This window comes from Phalacrocorax carbo, chromosome 23 (assembly GCF_963921805.1).
Source record: "Phalacrocorax carbo chromosome 23, bPhaCar2.1, whole genome shotgun sequence".
In the NCBI taxonomy this organism is placed as follows: domain Eukaryota; kingdom Metazoa; phylum Chordata; class Aves; order Suliformes; family Phalacrocoracidae; genus Phalacrocorax; species Phalacrocorax carbo.
The window spans coordinates 3,694,621-3,715,058 of record NC_087535.1 but is presented as its reverse complement, the minus strand read 5'-3'; the positions used below and the strand labels follow the sequence as shown (position 1 = coordinate 3,715,058).

At 55.5% G+C, this 20,438-nt stretch overlaps 1 protein-coding gene across 1 annotated transcript; it reads left to right on the top strand.

Annotated features, from left to right (window-relative positions):
* The first annotated feature begins 1,373 nt into the window (after window positions 1–1,373).
* LOC104045863 (green-sensitive opsin) lies at window positions 1,374–6,186 on the top strand. Its single transcript, XM_064471784.1, has 5 exons — window positions 1,374–1,919; window positions 3,775–3,943; window positions 5,329–5,494; window positions 5,606–5,845; window positions 6,055–6,186. The coding sequence occupies exons 1-5, from the start codon at window positions 1,559–1,561 to the stop codon at window positions 6,184–6,186; spliced, it is 1,068 nt and encodes a 355-aa protein (XP_064327854.1). The 5' UTR covers window positions 1,374–1,558.
* Window positions 6,187–20,438: the final 14,252 nt, after the last annotated feature.

The following is a 20,438-nucleotide window of genomic DNA, read 5'->3' as shown; positions in this document are numbered from 1 at the left end:
TTCCAAGCTGGCACCGACCCTGCTGAGAAGGGTTGCACAGTCTCGTGTGTGCTGGGATGGGGGTCCCACACCCCATACTGAGCACTAAGAGACAGAGAGAAGCTTCTTTCCGTCTCACTTGCGCTCCCAGTGTGGCTACAGGCTGGTGCTGATCTCTGCGCTATCTCTGGAGGGAATTCAGGACATCAGCATTGCTGAGGCTTTACCTTCACTTCCCCGGAGCTCTCAGGTGCTGCTTGTCCAGCAAGTAGCGGCACTTTGTCAGGCTGGATTTTAGAGCTGTGGCTAAGGACCCTCCCTAAACCCTACCAGTCCTTGCAAAGCTGCCCAGACTGGCGTCCCACTTGCTGAGATGGGGAGGAGGCTGGGGTGGAAAACACTCACCAGCAGCTCTCTGGGACACAGGGAGTTGCAGGGCTGATGGTGCCACATCCATCCCTGCTGGATGGCATACTCCCTCCTGACCTGTCAGAGATCCTGACATATATATAACATATATCCTTCAGCCCAGGGAGAAGGTAAGGCAAAGGAGGAAATTCAGAGTCCTTTCCACTCTAGCACAACCAGGGCACACGATTCAGAGCGTAATACAGCCAAGAGACCTGCCCCCAAAATGCTGTGTTTACCAAGATTGCACCCTTTGGGATGGGAAGTGGTTTCCCCTCCTGCCTTTGCCCAGCGCCGTGCACAGAGGCGGCCCTTGGCCACGTTAGCAGATCCTGGTTTTGCTCTGCGGTGGGGACACGTACCCATGTCAGGCAGCACCCACATTGAACCAGGCACCCAGAGCCAAGCCAATGGCTCAGACCCAAAGAGTTCGGTCCAGCCTTCTCCCAGTGAGCTCCTCAAGGTCAGTGGGGCAGAGCTGGGCACTCTCCAGTCCCCAAACACTCCCAGCCCCCAAACACTCCCATGGAGTCCTTCAGCCACCCAGGGACACCTGAAAGGCTGTGTCCCACTATGGACCCAAGCACGGACCCGTTTCCCCATCAATTGCCCAAAGCAGCTGCTCCCCAACTCACCACCTCCCCTCCTACCTTCACCCCTCTTCCAAAGGACTCCCCTTCCCATCCCTTCCTCCCCTCAATTCCTTAAACAATATTAAACACTTAATGGCAATTAATACGCTTTAATGCAGGTTTTGGGGCCAACTGGCTGCTTAGAGGGTGCTTAAACCATCAACCCCTCTCAATCCCGTTGCCCTTGTCATACAAAGTTAGCCGAGCCCCTAATCCAGCCTCCCCCCGCAGTCCCTCGAGGAGTCCGAAGGGTATAAAACCTCCCCTGGCACGCGGGCACGGCCAGCCCTCGTCGCGGAGCAGGGGCAGCGCACCACCTCCCGTCCCCTTGGGATTTACTGTTGTTGTTATTAATTTATTTTTTGGATTGGGTGGGGAACCCTCCAGCTGGGTATTCTTCCACATTGGGGGCTGGCGATTCCGTTTGGTTTGGTTTTGTTTTTTTTAATTGGGGTTGAAGCAAAATTTATTACAAAATCAGAGTATTTGATTTTTAAAAATACCCTTAAAAGCAAAGCAGCTGCCATAACATTGGCAGGATGAATGGGACGGAAGGTATAAATTTTTATGTGCCTATGTCCAACAAGACAGGGGTGGTGCGAAGCCCCTTCGAGTACCCCCAGTATTACCTAGCCGAGCCCTGGAAATACCGTCTCGTGTGTTGCTACATCTTCTTCCTCATCTCCACTGGGCTGCCCATCAACCTCCTTACCCTTCTGGTCACCTTCAAACACAAGAAGCTCCGGCAGCCGCTCAACTACATCTTGGTCAATTTGGCGGTGGCTGACCTCCTCATGGCCTGTTTTGGCTTCACGGTCACCTTCTACACTGCCTGGAATGGCTACTTTGTCTTCGGACCCGTCGGCTGTGCCGTGGAGGGCTTCTTCGCCACACTGGGAGGCAAGTGCTCAGGGGTGGGAGCTTGGGTGTAAGGGCCAGGTGTGGTAGTGGGTGATCTTGCTTCTTCAGGGCTTTAAGAGCCCAGTTCCACCCCTTCATCACGGTGTTAGGATGGCTGCGATGCACGCAGCATCTTTCCCATGCAGAAAGCCGTCTCACATGCCGCTGCGATGCTGCAGCTCGTTGCATGGGGCCGAGTTTGCCAAGCAAGGCGCTGCTCCCCTGCGGCTTAAGGACAGGGATAAAAAGAGAGATTTATGCAAGTTTGCTCTTGATGCCAAGAAGCGCCCGTCTCACGACTAGCAGGGCTGCTGCAAGGAAATGAATGCCAGGAAGGGATCAAGCCTGGGGCCACGCGGCCACGCTGCCCAGCCTGCATTCAGGGGGTCTCACACTGAGGTTGCACGGCTAGCAGAGACCTGCCGGGGGTGACCACATCATGTCCTTGAATCAATGTCAAGCATCTTTGCCAAAAGCCTTTTCTTGGGAAAAGGTGAAGCGTTTGGGAGGGTTCAGGGAGGGAGGAGACATCCCTTGGGAGCGGGACCACTCAGGAGACAGACCCCACAGAAGGGGTACGGGCATGGAGAGGAGGGCAAGACAAGGAGAGGGGTATCTAGGGGCAAAAGGAAGATGTAGCAGCCCTTAACCAGAAGAGAAGAGCAGCAGCGTGGAGGGGAGGGAGGACTCAGGCTTGCACAGAGCTCTGGAAACTAGGCCCAGGCGTTGCAGCAATTGCTTAGCTCTTGTCCTACTTGCACCCGATTTGGGTGCCCTTGGGAGCTTCTTTATTTCGCTTCTCAGGGACATGAGAGCCGCTAACGCTTCGCCCTGCAGAAAGCCCCCGTGCAAAACAGGGAAAATTCATTTTGCACCCCGTGCCCACGCAGCCAGCCGGGCCCACATGACACCTCGTGATGGATCTGACAACTGCTAATCCTCGCTGCAGAGATCCATAACCACTGCAAGGACTTCACTTTTTTTTCCACTAAATGGAGCAAGTTCCCACAATGATGCTGATCTGAAAACAAAAAAAAAAAAAAAAAAGAAAAATAAAACCCAAAAGATGGATATTCTGCCAGGCAAAGGGAAAGCTAAAAGTCCTGATCTAAGCCAAGGGCCGAGGAAAGGCTTGATCTCGGGGTCAGAAGATCATATGGTTCTGCACCATTTCTGGTCAAGCGAGCCTGTGGGCTTTCAGGCAGCATTCCTTGCCCTTCCAGTGTTTGCATCTAGTAAAGAACAAAGAGGACCCTGTTCACAGGAAGAAAGTTGGATGGGAAGCAGCCACTGTGCGAGCAGCAGGTCTCCAGCGAATCCTAGCACAGGGTGTAGTTATCAGGAGATTATCACAGCTGGGGGCATTAGGAGGCTTACAGCACCGACTAAACACTCCCAATCCCCTGAAGTTTAATTATCCCTTATAAATACATGTGCACGTATGCCCACCCACACAGCCTCCCCCATACACCTCCCCCTGATCCAGCACTGGTGGAAGACTCATGAAATACACATTTAAAGGCATCAACAGGTTTGGACGCATCTGGCATCTTTGCCGGAAATTGTGCTTCCTCACGCCCAGGTGGAATTCACCCCCTTGATTTTTAAACTATTAAAAAACCATGATGATCCTCCTCCTCCACCACCGACATCCTGCTGCAGCACAGACGCTCCCCTCGGCTCCCAGACCTTTTGCAGGTTATGGCTGGGAGATTATTGAGTAGGATGCTGGTTATCCCTTGCTGATCCCCAACTCCTCAGTTCCCTCTGCTCTTTGCAACCGCGAGGCCATGAAGGGAAGATCAAGCCCAGAGGAGCTCTCACCACCCCCGTACGCTCTCTCTCCCTCCCGCAGGCCAAGTCGCCCTGTGGTCCCTGGTTGTCTTGGCCATAGAGCGCTACATCGTCGTCTGCAAGCCCATGGGAAACTTCCGCTTCTCTGCAACCCATGCCATGATGGGCATCGCTTTTACCTGGGTAATGGCCTTTTCCTGTGCCGCTCCACCCCTCTTCGGCTGGTCCAGGTGAGTCAAAGGATGCTCAGCAGCAGCCCCAGCTGCTGTGCAAACATCCCAGTGGGACAGGAGATGCACTCGTGGCTCAGATGTGGAACTCCCTGGGCTCCGGGCGAGAGAGGCAATGGGGCGAGTCGGAACAGAAGTGGGACCTCAGCTGTCGGTCTCACGATGGCTTGATGTTCCCTAACCAAAGACTGCCACAGGTTCAGCACCTCCAGCTGCAATAGCCCTTCGTCCTCTCTTTATGTTCTGCAGAGAAAGAGGGGCTTTGATAGGCACGACTCATCTCACCCTTGCTCTGAAGAGCCCATTTCTCTCTGCAGACCATAAAGAGCATTTGGATGACGAGGCCAGCAGGCAAGGCTGCTCTCGGGAGGCAAACCTGGCCTTGGTGGCATGCTGACACCCCAGCATTGCTCCTGGGGGCCCCGCAGCACCTTTCCCAGCACCCCTGCCCCACTGTCCCTGCAAACCCACCTGTCCTGCTCCCAGCACCACAGCACATTTGAGACTCCCAACAACAAACACCCCCCAACAATAACAGAGGCAACGCTGACTGCTCGTGTCACAAGCCGCTCATTAGGCTTCAGAGAGTGTGTCCTCTGGGCTGCTAAAGCCCACTTGCACGCACCCGCATCCCAGGAGCTGATGCAGCAGCCAAAGGCCACCTGAAGCATAAGGGAGGAGCTGAGGAGATGGAGATAATTTCTCTAATGCTGCAGCTCCGGCCCCTCCTGACACCTCACTGCAGAGCTGTCCTCTGGGGTCATAGCAAGCCCCTACCAGCCCTTTGGGCATGTGCAGGAGGTGGCTTTGGGGCAGCAAAGTGCCATTACCATCCACCTGCAATGAGGCACAGCCATATGGTCCCTCTCCAGCCTTGAATTCGGATCCCTGCCCAGGCAGCTGGTCCTTGGCTCCCAAGCAGACCTAAGCTGCATCCCTTTGAGCCAGGGCCCCTCCAGACACAGGCTGTGCATCCCTCCACCCCGTGCAGCAGCGGGGACAAAGCCTTCAAGAGCTTGGACTCACCAAGCCGACGGCTCCTGTCCTCACTCAGCGTCCCTCCATCTGCAGAGGGAGAGCAGGTGGCTCCCAGCAGGCAAGTGCTCAGCCATGTAGGAAGGAAATAAATAGCCCGTTCCCCGTGGGAGGGAGCAAGTGTCACAACAAACCCATGCTACGCGCCCAAGCACAACATGTCGGCACGGCTCGCTGCCGGCCCCGAAGGAGCTGCACGCTGCAGAGCCAGCGAGGCCGGGTGCATGGGGCGCAGAGAAGCCAGGGAGGAGCTCACCCAAAACCCACGTGCCACAGAGCATCCCCCATCCTTGGGGAATTTGGTCCCCAGGGAGGGCCCAGGCAGAGATCCTAACCTTTCTCTTTGGCAGATACATGCCGGAGGGGATGCAGTGTTCTTGCGGCCCCGACTACTACACCCACAACCCTGACTACCACAACGAGTCCTACGTCCTCTACATGTTCATCATCCACTTCATCATCCCGGTCACGGTCATTTTCTTCTCCTACGGGCGCCTCATTTGCAAAGTCCGAGAGGTAACGTTGGGAGGGAATGAATGAGGCTGCGGGGTCAGCTTGAGCAGGAGAAGGGAGGTGGTCTGGGGGTGGAAAGCTGCAGGGTGTCCCTCACCAACCCCCTGCCCACAGGCAGCTGCCCAGCAGCAGGAGTCAGCCACGACCCAGAAGGCCGAGAAGGAGGTGACGCGGATGGTGATCCTCATGGTGCTGGGGTTTATGCTGGCCTGGACGCCCTACGCCGTGGTGGCTTTCTGGATCTTCACCAACAAGGGAGCAGACTTCACTGCCACGCTCATGGCAGTGCCTGCCTTCTTCTCCAAGAGCTCCTCCCTCTACAACCCCATCATCTACGTCCTCATGAACAAACAGGTGAGATGCCCCATGTCATGCAGGGTGAGCCTCTGCCCTTGGCTCACCAGCGCTCCTGGGGTCACCGCAGGCACTTTGCTCTTCCCCATCAGCGATTGCATCTCAGCCGGGGGGGCAGCAAGCTCGGGGGCTCTCGGCAGCTCTCAGTACGGCAGCACATCCCCGCTGGCCCCCAGTGCCATCGGTCTCCATTTCTCTCCCTCCTTCAGTTCCGCAACTGCATGATTACCACAATCTGCTGTGGCAAGAACCCCTTTGGGGATGAAGACGTCTCCTCCGCCGTATCCCAGAGCAAGACCGAGGTCTCTTCTGTCTCCTCCAGCCAAGTATCACCTGCATAGACCATGGACAGTTTGAACTGGGGTGACCTGCCGAGCTCGGGGACTGAGACAGACACCCACGCATCCACTGTCTCATTTCATGGAGTCGCTCCCTTGTGCACCGGCACCCTCCCCTGCACGAGCTGTTAGCTGTGCACGTGCTGCGGTAGCTTCCCCACCATGTGCAGACCCCTGGCCACGCTCGCCGGGGCACCCCTGCGCCCACTGGTGCAACCACGGCACGCTGAGCTCTTCCACACTGACACAGCCCCGTGCAGGGGAGCCCAGGTCCTTTCCCCAGCTCCCAGGAGCTGGTCAGCTTTTGGGGACTATTGCTACCTGCCCCAAGCACCAGCAAAACCCCCCTGCTTTGTTCACATCGTGTTAAACCAGCAGCCAATGGAAAACCCCAAATCGCAATATTTTCCTCCCTGCCACTCTGAAATGCGCTCCCTGCTAGCATCCCCTTTCCCTGGTGCTCAAGGGAGTGTTGCAGAAGCTTTTGGCCCTCATTTGCAACTCTAAATATGCAGACAAAGCGCCGTTGCAAAAACCCCAGAAGCACAAACCCGGGGCTGGCGCGGTCCTGGCTGCCCCTTGCCAGCCCCTGAGCCTGGGGCTCTCCAGAGCTGCGCACCCCGCTGCCGGCACGGCCGATGGAAATCAATACCCGTAGTCTTTATAAATCAATATAACAAATGGAGCTGGGAGCGGGCTTTGCTTCAAACCCAACTCCCTGTATCCCCAAGACAACACTGTAGATATATTTTTTTCTGTCTTGGAGCCTGTAAATATTTGCTCACATACTTTGAAGTCTCTCTTTCTCAGCCCTTTCCTTTCTCCTCCTCCTCCCGACTCCAAGGCAGAGAAATCGTCTTTCTCCTCCGCTCCTGCCGGCCGGACACGCACGGCCAACCTTGGAGGGCGGGACCAGCACCCGAGCGCTTTCCTGTACATATTTTATAAATAAATAATATTGTGTCAGCACAAGGACTTCTACAGTCAAGAAGTAGGGATTAAAAAATAAGAAATAAACAGAAACAGCACAGAGAAAAATACAGATGCTCGGTCCTTGTCCTTTCTCTTGGGCTGTGTTGGCAAGATGCCAATGTCCAGCCGAGAAAAGGCAATTCCGCTGTTGGAGACGCAAGCCCGGAGTGGTCTGGAATGAAATGGAAAGGGCACCTGTGGGTTAGGCCAGCCTAAACCACAGAAAGGCGAGCAGTGACCGTCCCCAGCAAGGGGACAGCCCCATTAGCTGGAGCACCAAAGGGGTTTGGAGGCGAAGAGCAGCACAGGCAGGGGCACAGGGCAGCCGGTGCCAGGGCTCGTACCGCGGCCCTCGCTGCCCAGCCTACCACCAGCCGTTATTTTTTCGGCCTTTAATATTTAAGGATCCCCCACGTAGCCTTAAATAAAGCTTCAGCAGAGAGCTTTTTGCAGAGTTCAAGTTGCCCTCCCCGCGGGGCCCTTTGAGTCAGCGTCGTTAAGGAATTGGCAGAGTCAGGGAAAAATTGTTCCCTGTGTCAGTGAATTTGTTACCGAGCTGGCTGGAGAGAAATCCCAAGCGCATTCGCTGCCGGGGCTCTTGCCCTCCGCCACGCTCCCCGTTCAGCACACGCGTGCCCCCTCTCAAGGATTTTTCCTCCTTTTTTGGTCCAAGGTAACTAAAAACAGCGGGAAATCTGAGGTTCAACACTCGGGTGGGGATGCAGGAATAGAAACCACCTTTTGCTCCAAACCACAGGTGCAGCCGTGCCCCAGGGAGCAGAAGGGTGCCCCAGCGCTCGGAGCACCCTCTTGCCTCCAGGCTGCACCTCCATCCACCCAAATTCAGGGCTCCTGGCCAGCGCCCGGTGCCCGGGTCACCGCAGAAGCGGGTCTCAGCACCACTCCTGCACCGACAGCTGCACTGAATAATTCATGGCCCGCTCTCCCCTTGTCTCAGGAGCCTCCTTTCCTTTGCCTACAAGCAACAAGCCCATTTCCTTTTGTTCTTTGAAGCGAGGGAGAAGCAGAGGAGCGGAGGCACCGGGGCTTTTTTATAGCAAATGATTGAACACGCCGCGTGCGAAGGAGGCCTCCTCGGCATTGCTTATCTCACCCCCTAGACTTCTGAGAGCAATATATTATGGGAACGCAGCCCTCCATAACTGCACGCCCTGAACGGCGGACGGCGCCTGGCTGCGTATCCCCGCACACTTTTTTCTTTTTTTAAATGCTGCAGTTTCAGGTGAGGGCTGCGAGCCTTTTGCTGCCGTGCGGTGCTGCTGGAAGAATTCACAACCATGTAGCAGACCTTGGAGGGGGATAACAGCAGCCCATGACCCCTAACAGAGAGCCCCAGAGAGCCGGGGACCATCTCGGGGTGGGCTGAGGCTTTGCAGCCAAACCGCCCATGGGTGTGAGAGGGATGGAGCGGAGTGCCCCGGCCCCGCGGTGCTGCGGCTCGCTGGGCAGCAGCAGATGCCGGCAGCGATGCCCTTTGGCCACCCCCATCCGCACTCGGCAGCCAGCCACCTCCCCAGATGCATCGCCTCAGCAGACGAGGAAGCGCCGTTTGCAAAGCTGAAGGAGGTCACGAGCGCCCTGCCTGCCCCTGCAGCCCCAGGGGTGCTTTGTAGAGGGACTTATCTCCAGCTTTACCTCCTTGGTGTAGCCACCCCGCTGCAAGAAGCCTTCCTGAGGTGGGTATTGCCCAGACAGGCTGTGCAGGTGCGGGACCCTGAGCGCAGCGATGCTCTGAGGTACAGGCAGCTTGAAATCAGCCAGCCTGAAGTCATCCGCGATGCAAAGGAGGAGCCGCTTTATTTGCGGTCAAGGATGTAGACGGGAATAAAGAGACAAACCCGTCCCAAGGGAGCAACCCCTCTGCTTCTGCCCCAGCCCGGCTCTATCCGAGGCAGCCCCGCAGCAGCAGCTGATGATGCCCGCCTCTCCTTGAACAAATCCCTGCAAAAGATTAAAGCATCCAAGTTACAGCACTGGTTTCTGGGCTAGGGGAGGAGTGGAGCAGGCAGGCAAGCTGCAGCCAAAGGCTAAAACCTCGTCTGGCCCACACTGATTCAGCCTTTCAGTAGCAGAAAGAATCTCACTGAAAGAGTTTTCTTTTTTGTGCCCCCTCCTTGTTTTAAACGCTGTTTTTTGGAGGTGCGAAGCCATAATTTTCTTGCAACTGCGCGCCAGGCCACACTCCCCTCATTTTTCAAATCCAGGGGCTTTTAAAGATGTTCTTTATCGATCCAACACTTATTTATATGCGAACAATAGGGGAAGACTGTTAGTTCAGTTATTAAATTTAGAGAGCTGACAAAAGCAATCAGAAGATATATCACTTAATAGGAGATTGAGAGGGAAGCAGCAGGAGCCCAGATTTCTGACCCAGTGTTTCAGATTGTTTTATACGTGTATATCTATGTATTTTTACCGCTCAGATGGCAACATAATAAAATGATACAATTGTAAGCTTTGCCCACAGGGTTTTATCATTAACTGATTTTGCAACTGCTCATCTAATCTCGGTTCTAAAGGCTTTTGTGTGGGCTGCATCGAAGGGGACCATCCTGTCCAGGGGCATCACCCGGCAGAGGAAACCCAGGGCTGGGGGGCTGCAGCCAAACCAGGGAGTACAACGGGCACAGGGAGGAGCTCAAGCTCGGTCCCACCACCTTTAGCAAGACAGAGCCTGGGCACCAGCCGCTCACCGCCCTTGGCATGAGGAAGCCATGCCCGGCCTCCTCCTCGGCTCAGCCCGCAATGTTTGCGTGCCCTGGCCAAAACTGCCAAGGGCTCGGCCTTGTGGCTGAGGAGCAGGGCAGGATTTGGCCTGTCCCTGTCCCCGAGAGCCGGTGCACGTGTGTCGCCCCTCACCCTCTCTGCTGGGACCGTGGGTGCTGTCACTGCTGCTGGCGCAAGTAAATCAATATTTCCCATGATTTGGAAAGGCAGACAAATGGGAACCTGATTTCAAGATTCCTTAACTCATTTTCACACAGTTAAGCTTTAATCCATCTTCATTATGTTTCCTTTTCACTAAAGCTCCTCGTATTACAAGGACAAGATACCCAGTGACAATTATTTGTTCTTTAAAATTTGATGAACTTGCTATGCAGATCGGATCCGGGCACGGCAGACCAGCTTGGCATAGCTAGGAAATAACCATTCGGTTAAATGTCCTGGGGCAAGAGCTACCCTTCAGGAGCTCTTGGACAACCCACACCATTCCCATATGGGAAACCCCCACGTGTGCTAGCCCTAAGGAATTGGGAGATTCCCAAACCCAGCCCCAAGGTCTCACCCTTGAAGAAACATTCAGGAGTTATTTTCTTTCCACTTTCCCATAAATACGTTGATATTTTCAGGCACTGCTTCCTTGCAATCACAGCAAGGATCACTCCAGCATCACTCATTCATAGCAGATAACTGCACACAGAGCAGGGGCTTCTCCAGCACCACTGGCCTGAGGTTGCTCAGCAGCCCCTGGCTGCTACCACATAAATTCACTTGCTGTTGAGGAAAGCAGCTAGACTTAGCCAGGAAACCGAGACAGCTGGAAATTCGGGCCCAAAGGGCATTTCAGTGTCTAACTCTTATCCCTGCTGCAGCTGGGATTGCTCCTCCTTACCCGAGCATTGCCATCATCTGTTTTAGGGAAACTGCAGTAATTGGCTCAATTCATTTTAAATCAGTTATTGTTTGTGCAAGCAGCAGTCAGGGGAAAAGCAGCTTGTAGTTAATAACATCTCTAATTTGGCGACATCCGCAGGGATGAGGAGGGAGATCTCAGCAAGGGGCCGCTCTTTGGTCCTTGCCCCGCGGTGGCTGCGTGAGTCCCCTGCAGCTGCAGGGCACGGGCCGAGATCCTGCACCAAAACACGGGGACAGGCACAGGGCGCGAGGCCACAGGGTTTGAGATGGGGTCCTGGCCCGGTGCCATGCCGTACAGCACTCCTCCTGCCCCGGGCGGATCCCCTCCAGGCTGGGACATTACTTTCTGAGGTTTCTCCTGGGACATATTTATCATGTCTGAGTGCAGAAGCGGCAGCCGGGATGCCGGCGGGTCCGGCTCTATTTGTCTCTGCCAAAAGAAAAGCGTCTCCTTGTCCGGCCACATCAGCAGCTCTGGAAACAACAAGATAAGATTAAAAAAACTCCCCCCTTCCCTCTCTGCCATCACACTCACAGGGCTGGGGGGTCCAAATGGCACCCTAGCCCCTCTGTGGGGCGCATGGGCCGTGGTACCATGGGGAGCAGCTGCCCCTCAGGGGAGAAGCTGTTGGGGTTACAGCTTGGGAGAAGCCAGGATTTCCCCTGCCAGTGCCAGGGCACGTGCCAGGGGCACACTGCACAGCCCCAGCTGCCTCTCCCTCGCGAGGCTGAACCCAGGGAGACCCACGTAGTGTCTGTGCCCCCTGGCAGGGTGCACGAGCACCCATATTTGTGCCTCTTCCCAGCATGGACATCCCCAGCCTGTGCAAAGGCTCCCCAAGTCCATCACTGCTGCTTGTGTCGCGTTAGCAGCAATAAAAAGATTCAAACAGCAATTCCTTACTTTTATGAACAAATGGCCCTGGATGGATGATTCAGGCAGCATTCAATTCCCAGCAAGAAAGTGTCAGCAAAAACCCAGCCTCTTTCATGTAGGTGGATAACTGCAAATAAAAGTAGGGAATTATTAGCACTTAATACTTGGTGAGTTTTTCACTCCCTAGTGCTCTTCCCTGGTAGATGCCAAGCACTTCAGGCAAACCAACAGGCGGGGGGCCCTTGCTAATGGAAGACGCATGGATTGCAGTGATGGCTCTGGACACCGAGACCATCGCCATCCCGCTGCCAGGGCTCTCCTCCAGCCTGTCCCCACCAGACCCCCTTTACTCCTCCCCACATCCCCTTCTCCCATCTCCTCCCCACCCCATCCATCCCCTCCTCGCCCCTGCCCTCTCCCTGCATTCCCATTCACAGCTCGCTGCCACCAACACGGGAGCCTTGGGTCGCCCCAGCCCCACCGTGGCACCAGCCCCCAGCCCGGGGGGTTCATGGCAGCTTCCCCATGGATCTGGGGCCGCTCATGGCTCTTCACGGCCATGGAGAGACACGCGCCGGCCTCCTCCAGACTCTCTATTTCTCCTTCATCAAGACTGCCTGTATTTTTCTTGTTCATCAGACTGACAAATGGGCAGAAAACAGACTTCTGGCTATTTCCTGCACAAGCTGCCCACTCCTCCTCTCCCCTTGGTGATGACTGAGAGCTGAAGAAGCAGGAATAGCATATAAATTTCCTCCCTCCTTTAATAAATACCTCTATTACCTAGCGCTTTCTCCCAGCTCTCTCCGGCTGGCTGCTGCAGGCTCCTTCTCGCTCACTTGGTGGCTTGCTGCCTGCCAGGCAGATGTGATAAACTGAAATTCTCATTTCTATGGGGAATAAACAGCAGGACCGAGCCAGGCAGGCTGCAAAGGGCTGAGGGCAGCACAGGAGGGGAGAAAACCCCTCCCTGGGGTCTGTCTGCAGCTTCGCATCATCACACGGGGAGCCAAATTAATTAATTTATTAGGGAAACGGGGGGGGTGGGGGGGTGTGTCTGACAGCATGGCAGCAGAGCACGTCCTCTCTTCGGACACGCTGCCCTGGTCTCGAGGGGAAAGAGGGTTCCCACAGTCCTGGGGATCCTGGTGCTGCAGGTGCGACTGGGCTTGTCCCAGGCACCAGTGGGCACCTTGGGGTGGTCCTCAGGTTTAATGCTGGAAGCAAATAAGTACAAATCATGCTTAAAAACTCACCGAGATGGGGTGGGGGGCAGGAGGGTTTGGTGGCAGAGGGAAAGTCGTCACAGAAGTGATTTGCGCTGTGGTCAGCAGTGAAATCAGTCTCCTGAGGCAGCTTCTTTCTGCTCAGGAGCAGAAGTGATGCAGGTGGCTTCTGCTGGAAAAACAGAGGAAGTCATGATGTCTCGGGAAAGGTGAAATGTCTGTCTGCCACCCCTGCAGAAGGCTTCCAGCTTGGGGAGAAATCAGGGGCCGCAAGGGAAAAGGCACTGAGGAAGGGGCTACAAATGGAGACCCTGCACCCACCCTGGGGGAGAAGGAGAGCCCACACCAGCACGGCTGGGGCGGCAAGGAATGGTGTCTTGGTAGCACTGCAGCCAAGCAGCCCCCTCCTGCAAACCCAGGGTGCCCCAGCCTCCCAGGTCCACGTATCCCCCTTCTGCTGGGGGCACGGAGCAGGAGGGGAGAGATGCCCCCAACTCACCCGCAATGCAATCGGTAGCATTCAGGCAACATAAAGCATACAAAGAGTGCCATAAAAATACAGAAGCCACGTGAAGCGAGCTGCAGACCTCAGGGCACAGGGCAATCTGTATGATTTTCAGCAAGATGGGAATGTCCTTGCAGTGGAGACCCCCAAGGGTGTCGCTTGGTATCAGCACAGCTCTGCAGGCACCGTTGCATCTCTGCTGCCCAGATCTCCCTGCCCAGGAGGCAGCAGTGCCGCTCAACATCTTGTTTACCAAGTGGCCCTGCCCAGAGGTGACTCCTAAATACATTTCACTCCATATGATGCTGCGAAGAGACATCAGAGAGCCAGGACCTGTCCCCTGCCTTGCCTTACTGAACAGCTTTTCATGCATGCCTGAGCAGGGCTGCTGCCTCGCTCCAGCCCGGCTGCTGCTGCAGCACGTGTCCAAAAATATCCTGTGCAAAACTAAATGCACCACCCTGCTGAGCCCTCCGGAATTCCCATCCTCAGCTCAGCTCTGGTGCATGAGTGAAAGCAAGCCACCCAGCCTGATCCCTTGCTGGGTTTCTCCTCCCTGTACTTCCTTTCACTCCTAACCCTTTCCTGCGGCTGTCGGGGACACCCAGGACAAGGCTCACTCTGTCAGCCGAAGAAAGTGCTGCTGCATGCCAGCCGCCGGGCCCCTTGGAAGCTCAGGCAGCCTTCCCAAGGGGCTCGAGCATCGCAGCAGGATGGCAGAGACCTTGCTCCATCCCTGTAAGACAACAGGTAAAAGCAATCAGCTCTTTCCGTGCCCAGCATCACCGACAGCCCCTCGGGGGACAGGGCTGCCCCTCCTCTGCATTGGGCACATCCCTTGCGCTTTATGCGAGTGAGGCTGCCGCAGCCCCGCCACCCCACCTCCCACCCACCGAGCAGGCAGCGCTGCTGTCCCCCTTCCCCACGGCACAACGCCCTGCCACAGCCCGCCAGCTGCCTTCCCCCTCGCAGCTAGATTGATGGCGGTGCTTTGCAAAGCCTGAAAAAACCCACCTTAAAAAAAGAGTATTAGGGGGTGGCAGCCACCCAATTTCCCCTGTAGCCAACACTTGGTGTGTATCATCCGTTTCCTGGAGTCTATTTAACTTCTAAATTTAACAAGCTCCTAAACAAGTAATAGCAGCAAGTGGCAGCACCCGGCTCCCAACCTGCGAGTGGCATTTCAGGGGCCAAGCTGCCATCAGCACGAGCAATGGGAAATTTCTCAAATGTCTCTTTGATTTATGGCTCTAGTTAATTCTCCAGGAAGCCTGCAAGCTGCCCCAAGTGCATGAAACCTCAGAGGGATAAATAATTTAACAGGTGGTTAAATGTTCTTTAAGGTCTAGGGAACATCAGCTGGAGCACAGATTTCGGGGGTTAACACAAAACTACAAATTGAGCACAAAAACGGGGGGGATGGCCCGAGCTGGGCGCTGCCACCAGCGCTGAAAGGACACGAAGATGCAGCAGCAGAGCTGATGCCACAGGAGGGAAAGGACTGGGACATCCCACCACTGCTGCATCTCCATCCAGCAGGATCAGTCACAGCAGTGTCTGAGGGTGGCTGGAGGGTGAATAGCCCACCCAGATGTGCCCTGCCAGCTGTGCAGTGCAGATGTGTAGCACAGGTGGCCTGTCTATGCCAAAAAAAAATAATTATTAAATGGGGAGCAGGGAGGGAGTTGGAGGGAGGCGAGCGCCCGGGGTGTGCAGGCAGGGGAGGCTGCCTTGCCTGGCAGGGCTTGAGCAAAGGCACGTCTCACTTCGGACGATGCTGACGCTTGGAGAAGAGCAGCCCCAAAACGTGCCCGGCACAGCCTGGTGTTGTTGGAGGCCACGCTGGAAGGCCACTACATTTGGCAGCAGATGCTTGATGAAATGGGATGTCAAGGGCATGTTCCCCTCTCCTTGCTCTTTCTCCCCCATGAAACCCTCCCGAGGCACAGAGATCAGGGAGGCACTTACGCCCTGCGCTGGAGGGGGTCGAGCAACCTTTGGGCTGGTGCCGGAGGAAGACCTCGGTGCAAGAGCCACCACCGACCAAAGCAGAAGGATGGAGAGGAGAAACAAAAGTGATCCCCCTGCAAGCCTCCCAGCACCATTTCAGTCTCAGGTCGGGGTGTTTTGGGCCTCCCAGGAGCAGCAGGGAAGCCCCAGGCCCCACCGGCGGCCCACAGCGCGTGGCAGCAGCCCAGGGCGCACGCAGCCTCCCCACGCACCGGGGCTGGCTGCCAGGGAGCCCGGGAGAGGTAGATGGCAGCAAAGCCTATTTCTTGTGGCAGCCAGGATGCGACAGCCCGGTCCCTGCTCAGGCACCATCCAGCCATGGGGGCCACCACGCTGAGCAGGGAATCACAGACCATCCAGTCCTTCGCTTCACCCATGGACTGAGTTTTCCACCACAGCTCCTTTTCCACAGGTTCCTCTCCTTAAGCATGATTCAGAGTTCAGGACTGATCTTAATTTCTCCCTGGTTAGGATGTGTCAAACAAATTAGCCAGCCAGGTGTATATAAACACCTCTGCTCCTGGTGCTCAGCCCCTCAGCTGCCTCCCCTCATGTGGGGCATCCCTGGGTACCCCACAGCAGCAGCCAAGCTGCCACCTTGAATTCAAGCTCATGGGGGGAAAGTGGCTGTTCTTTTGGGGAACACACGTCCTTTTTCTGCAGATGACCTGCCCTGCTCTCCCCTTGCAGGGAGACGGCCAACTCCACACCCTCTCTCTGTCTCCAATCCCCCTTCCCCAGCCCTTTGCTGAATTTTTTGGTGCCTGATGTGGCTCAATGCGTAATTGAGCAATGCTTTAGAGAACAAGGATTCCCCCAGAATCCCTCCCCAGAGAAGCCCCGTCGGGTCCTTTTCCCCATGGGTCCCACACCAATGGGGGGGATGAGCACATCTGTGCCTGCCAAGGGCTGGGAAGGGGAGCCCACGCTCAGTGTCTGTCCCAGAGGGCTTATCGAGGCTGCCCCTGATAAATGGATAATGAATAATTCACTGTTGGCTTTTGCTTTATGAAGTATTCATTGCATTCAAGCTTCCCAAGGTAATTAACTATCCTGTGAGCCCCGTGTAACACATGCTGGCCACAATCCATCTTCAACACTTCATTAGCAGGTGCCCACACCACTTCAATAAATTAAAGTGAAACAAATACACAAACAGAACTTTCTGCTCCCTGGGACCCCCCACCCCCAGGAGGCTCAGCCATCACATCCCCAGAGGAGGGCACGTCCAGGATGGGAGCACACGGGTGGGTGCCAGGATTGGACCGACATGGGGCAGGCACCACAGTGCTGGGGACAAGCTGCGTTTCCCCAGGACAGCAAATCCCCAAATCAAGCTGCGCAGGTGATCTCCAGCAGATACCGTCCCTCAGAGGCCAAGGCTTCACCTTCTTCTTGCAAAAATGATAGAAAATTCTACCCCTTCTCCCCACCCAGCTGCAGCACCCCACCACTGTTACCCACTCCATCTTCCCAGCTCCCCCATGCTCACGCCCCAGCACACCCGGCTGTCGCCACCGCTCCAGACCCATTCCGCCCTGCCTCCAACAAGGCACAACGTGGGCCAACGCCTGCTGCAGGGCTGGATCCGTGCATTGAGTTTTGCCCCACTTTGGGCAGCCCCAGAGAAGCACAAGTCACTCACACATCCTCCACTGCCAGTCTCAGCCCAGACGTGAGCCCACCGCAAGGTGACACAGCCAGCAATAAACGCAGACAGGAATGGGACTCGTCGCTTTGATAGATGTATAAAAATTTCCTCCAACCTCTGTTGCTGAGTCAGCCTTTCTGACTTCAATAATTTACAGCAATAAACAGTAAGATAAGAGCAGGCGCGTGTGGGACACAGCTAACCTGGGCGAGATGAGCGATGGCTCTGCCAACAGCCCTGCTTGCAAGGATGGCACCGAGCGCGGCAAGTAATTAAAGCTGCCTTCTGGAGCCAAGCTCAGCTTGCACCAAAATGCTCAACCCCAGCCCCTGGCTGCAGAAAGAGCCTTGGCTCAGCAGAAGGGGCAAGTACCAAACCCCATCCCTGGGCTCTTCCAAAGCCTAAAGGGGCATCCTGCCAGCCCCAGGGCCTCAGCACAGCTCCCACTCCTCTCCCTGCAAAACCTCTCCATGCTGCAACCAGCCCTTTATCAAGGGCAAAGCCCCAGGTGTGCCCGGCCTGCTGCTAATCCCCCAATCGCCCCAGCTGGGGCTCATCCCCCTTCTCGCACTCCTGGGGCTGCCCCCCAGCTGAGCTTTCCCTGTTCCCCGCCTTCCTTGTGCCCTCCCCAGCAGCTTCATGCCAGCTTTTCTTGGTCTTTTGGAGGCAAGCAGAGCTGCCAGGCTTGTCATCTCCACCACCGCTTACTGCTGCTAAAGATGCATATTCCCAGGATCCAGACCTTGCCCTTTCCCGTCACGCCGGTTCCGCCGCTCCCACCACGACCCTGGTGCAGCCACGAGCTCTCTCGTTTTTCCTTGCCTCGTTGGGCGCCTGATTGAATTGCTTCCCCCATCCCACCAGCCTCACCGTGCAAAGCCTGGGCTGGAATCGCCATTCCCCATGTGCTGCTCTCCGTGGGGCTGCCTGCACACACGTGGGCATCCCGGCGATCCCACAGCTGTCTTCTCACCTCGGCATCAGCCCAGGACGGGGTGGACAGTGAGATGTGACACCCCAAACACGGGAACAAAGCACATGCTGGTGTCCCCTCTGTCGGGGCTGAGTTATGGCACGATACCCATTTCTAAGAGTGATGATGAAAGAAACTGATATCCCCGAGCTGGAAAACTGATGGGATTTTATCTAAAAGTAACCAAGCAGCTCGAGGGAGGGCATCCTCCACGTCAGGAGAAACAGCTGATGCAGCTCAGCCCCTCTCCATTGCTGGAGGAGATGGGCTGTCCCTGGGGAGCCACTTCTGCAGAAGCTCAAACAAATATTGCCCTAATAGGGAGAGCACGTGTGCTAAATCTGGAGCCATGTATCCTGGCCCCAGGCTAGGCCATTATATACCTACCTAGCCCAGGTACACGTGCCCTATCTTGTTATAAGCCATGTTAAGGAAAAAATTTAATAAAAATACTATATGGCAAAGAAAAAGCGGCGATGCTCGATGGAGATCTCTGCCCCGGCAGTGCAGCCTCGGGTGGAAGAGCTGGGCTGCACATCCCCGTGGGGATGTGGGGTGGAATGAGGCGCGGTGCCGGAGCCGGGACGGAGGCGATGGGGCCGCCTTGGCCCCTCGGACAACCGGCTCCTGCAGCCGAGGGGGGCTGGAGGCAGCGGGAACCGCAGGCTGGGGTTCGCAGGTGCCCTGTCCCACGGCCACGTGTCCTGCTGGGCGCCACCATCAGCTGCAGCATCTGGTGCAGGGTGCGGTCTGCAGGTGTTGGTGTTTGCTTTAACGCACTGCGTTTGCCAGGCAGAGCCAAGACATGCAATTTTCATTATATGATATCAACATTTAGCTCTAGCATTGGCAATGTCAGCCCTAATTATTTTCAAGAAGTCTTGAGGGCTGCGGGGATGAATCAATATAACTAACATGTTCATAAACTCTGAATCGTGTTCCTGACAGCATTATGACTTTAATTTGAATCTCAGAAAGAAGGAGCTTAGGTCAGGTGTCCCCCTCCCTTTTTCTTTCACTTATTAATCTTCGCTGTCTGTTTGTCCTCATCCCCCACATCCCATGAAGGAGGATGCTGTGGGGGGAAAGAGGGAGAGGGGCTCGAAGCTGGGCTGGCTCCATGCTTTTCAGCAGCCAGAAGGAGGCGGTGACCGGGCAGGCACACGCACAGGACCGACGGACGACGGACAGCCACCGGCGCGCGGCCGGGTTCGGGGCCGCGATGCTCTTTTCCCCAGCTCTTCCTTCCCAGGCTGCGGCGACGGGGCTGTCTCGCCTCCCCCGCCTGCGGTGCAGATGGCCCAGCATATGGGCAGCCTCCCCTCGCGCTCGCACCTTGTAAGCAGATTCTGTCAGGTTTAAAGAGGAAAAGCTTAATTAAGCAGTTGTGTGTGTACAATTACGTCCTTAATTATCTCCGCGTTTCACTTCTTTGTTGTTTCGCGGTTGCAAGAAGTTTGGTAACAATCAGAGGCGAAGGTTCCCTGAAGCGGGAGCTTTTCTTTCTCTTATTTCCTCTTTCTCTCTCCCTTCTGCCTCATTTTAGGGATGTTTTTCTGGACTGAACTGAGCGGCAGAAAGAGCCTCCCGCGAGACCCGAGCCCTCCTTGCTGGAGAGCCAGAGGTGGGGTTCATCACCCTCAGCTCCCGCTTCGGTACCCAAACGAGAAGCAGGTTTCCAGAAGTGCTGCATATGCAAAGTGCAAATTGAGCTCGTAAAAAGCTGGTTTAGCCAATTTTTATTATTTCACGTGTTTGTGCTACAGCAACACCGACGCTCCAGCCCACCCCAGCACAGGGCTGGCTGGAAAGCACCCGTCCTCGCGCTAAACACCCTCGAGAAAAAACAGACCCGGCGAGAACATCATTGGGGTCGATGCTTAATTGGACCCACACCCAGGGACTTGCGTCCAAGGGACAGCCCTGCCTAATTAATTCCTGGAATTGCTCCGTTCCGCCCCATTTCCCAGCCTGGGCCGCCTCTCCATCCCGTGGCGTGCAGCGAGGCAGGCACCCTCCCCGGGGACGCCCCGTGTCCCCTCGCTGCCTCCTCGCTCCCTGGCAGGGCTTAGAGCCCCCTGCAGAGCTCAGGGACAAGAGGTAGCAAAGGCAACTGGCTTAATTTGTGGTGGTGCTTTTATTTTATGTGAAGAGCACTAAACAGTCATAAACATCCAGAGTTAGATATTGGAGCTGGGGGTAGTTTTATTGGTTGAAAGTCCTCGAAATTTTGCCATGTTTATGAAGCTTTTATTAAAAATAACCCCAAACTCTCACTCCTCTAATTGAGTGTATTTCAAAAAACACATGCCCGCTTTTAATATGCGGGTATATTTATATCACCATCAGTTAATTTTTATTTACCTTGTAGTGAATCTCATCTT

Coding starts and splice junctions, on each gene's coding strand:
- LOC104045863 (XM_064471784.1), top strand. CDS start 1,559: ATGAATGGGACGGAAGGTATAAATTTTTATGTGCCTATGTCCAACAAG. Junction 1,920..3,774: donor CTTCTTCGCCACACTGGGAG/GCAAGTGCTCAG, acceptor TCCCTCCCGCAG/GCCAAGTCGCCCTGTGGTCC. Junction 5,846..6,054: donor ACGTCCTCATGAACAAACAG/GTGAGATGCCCC, acceptor TCCCTCCTTCAG/TTCCGCAACTGCATGATTAC.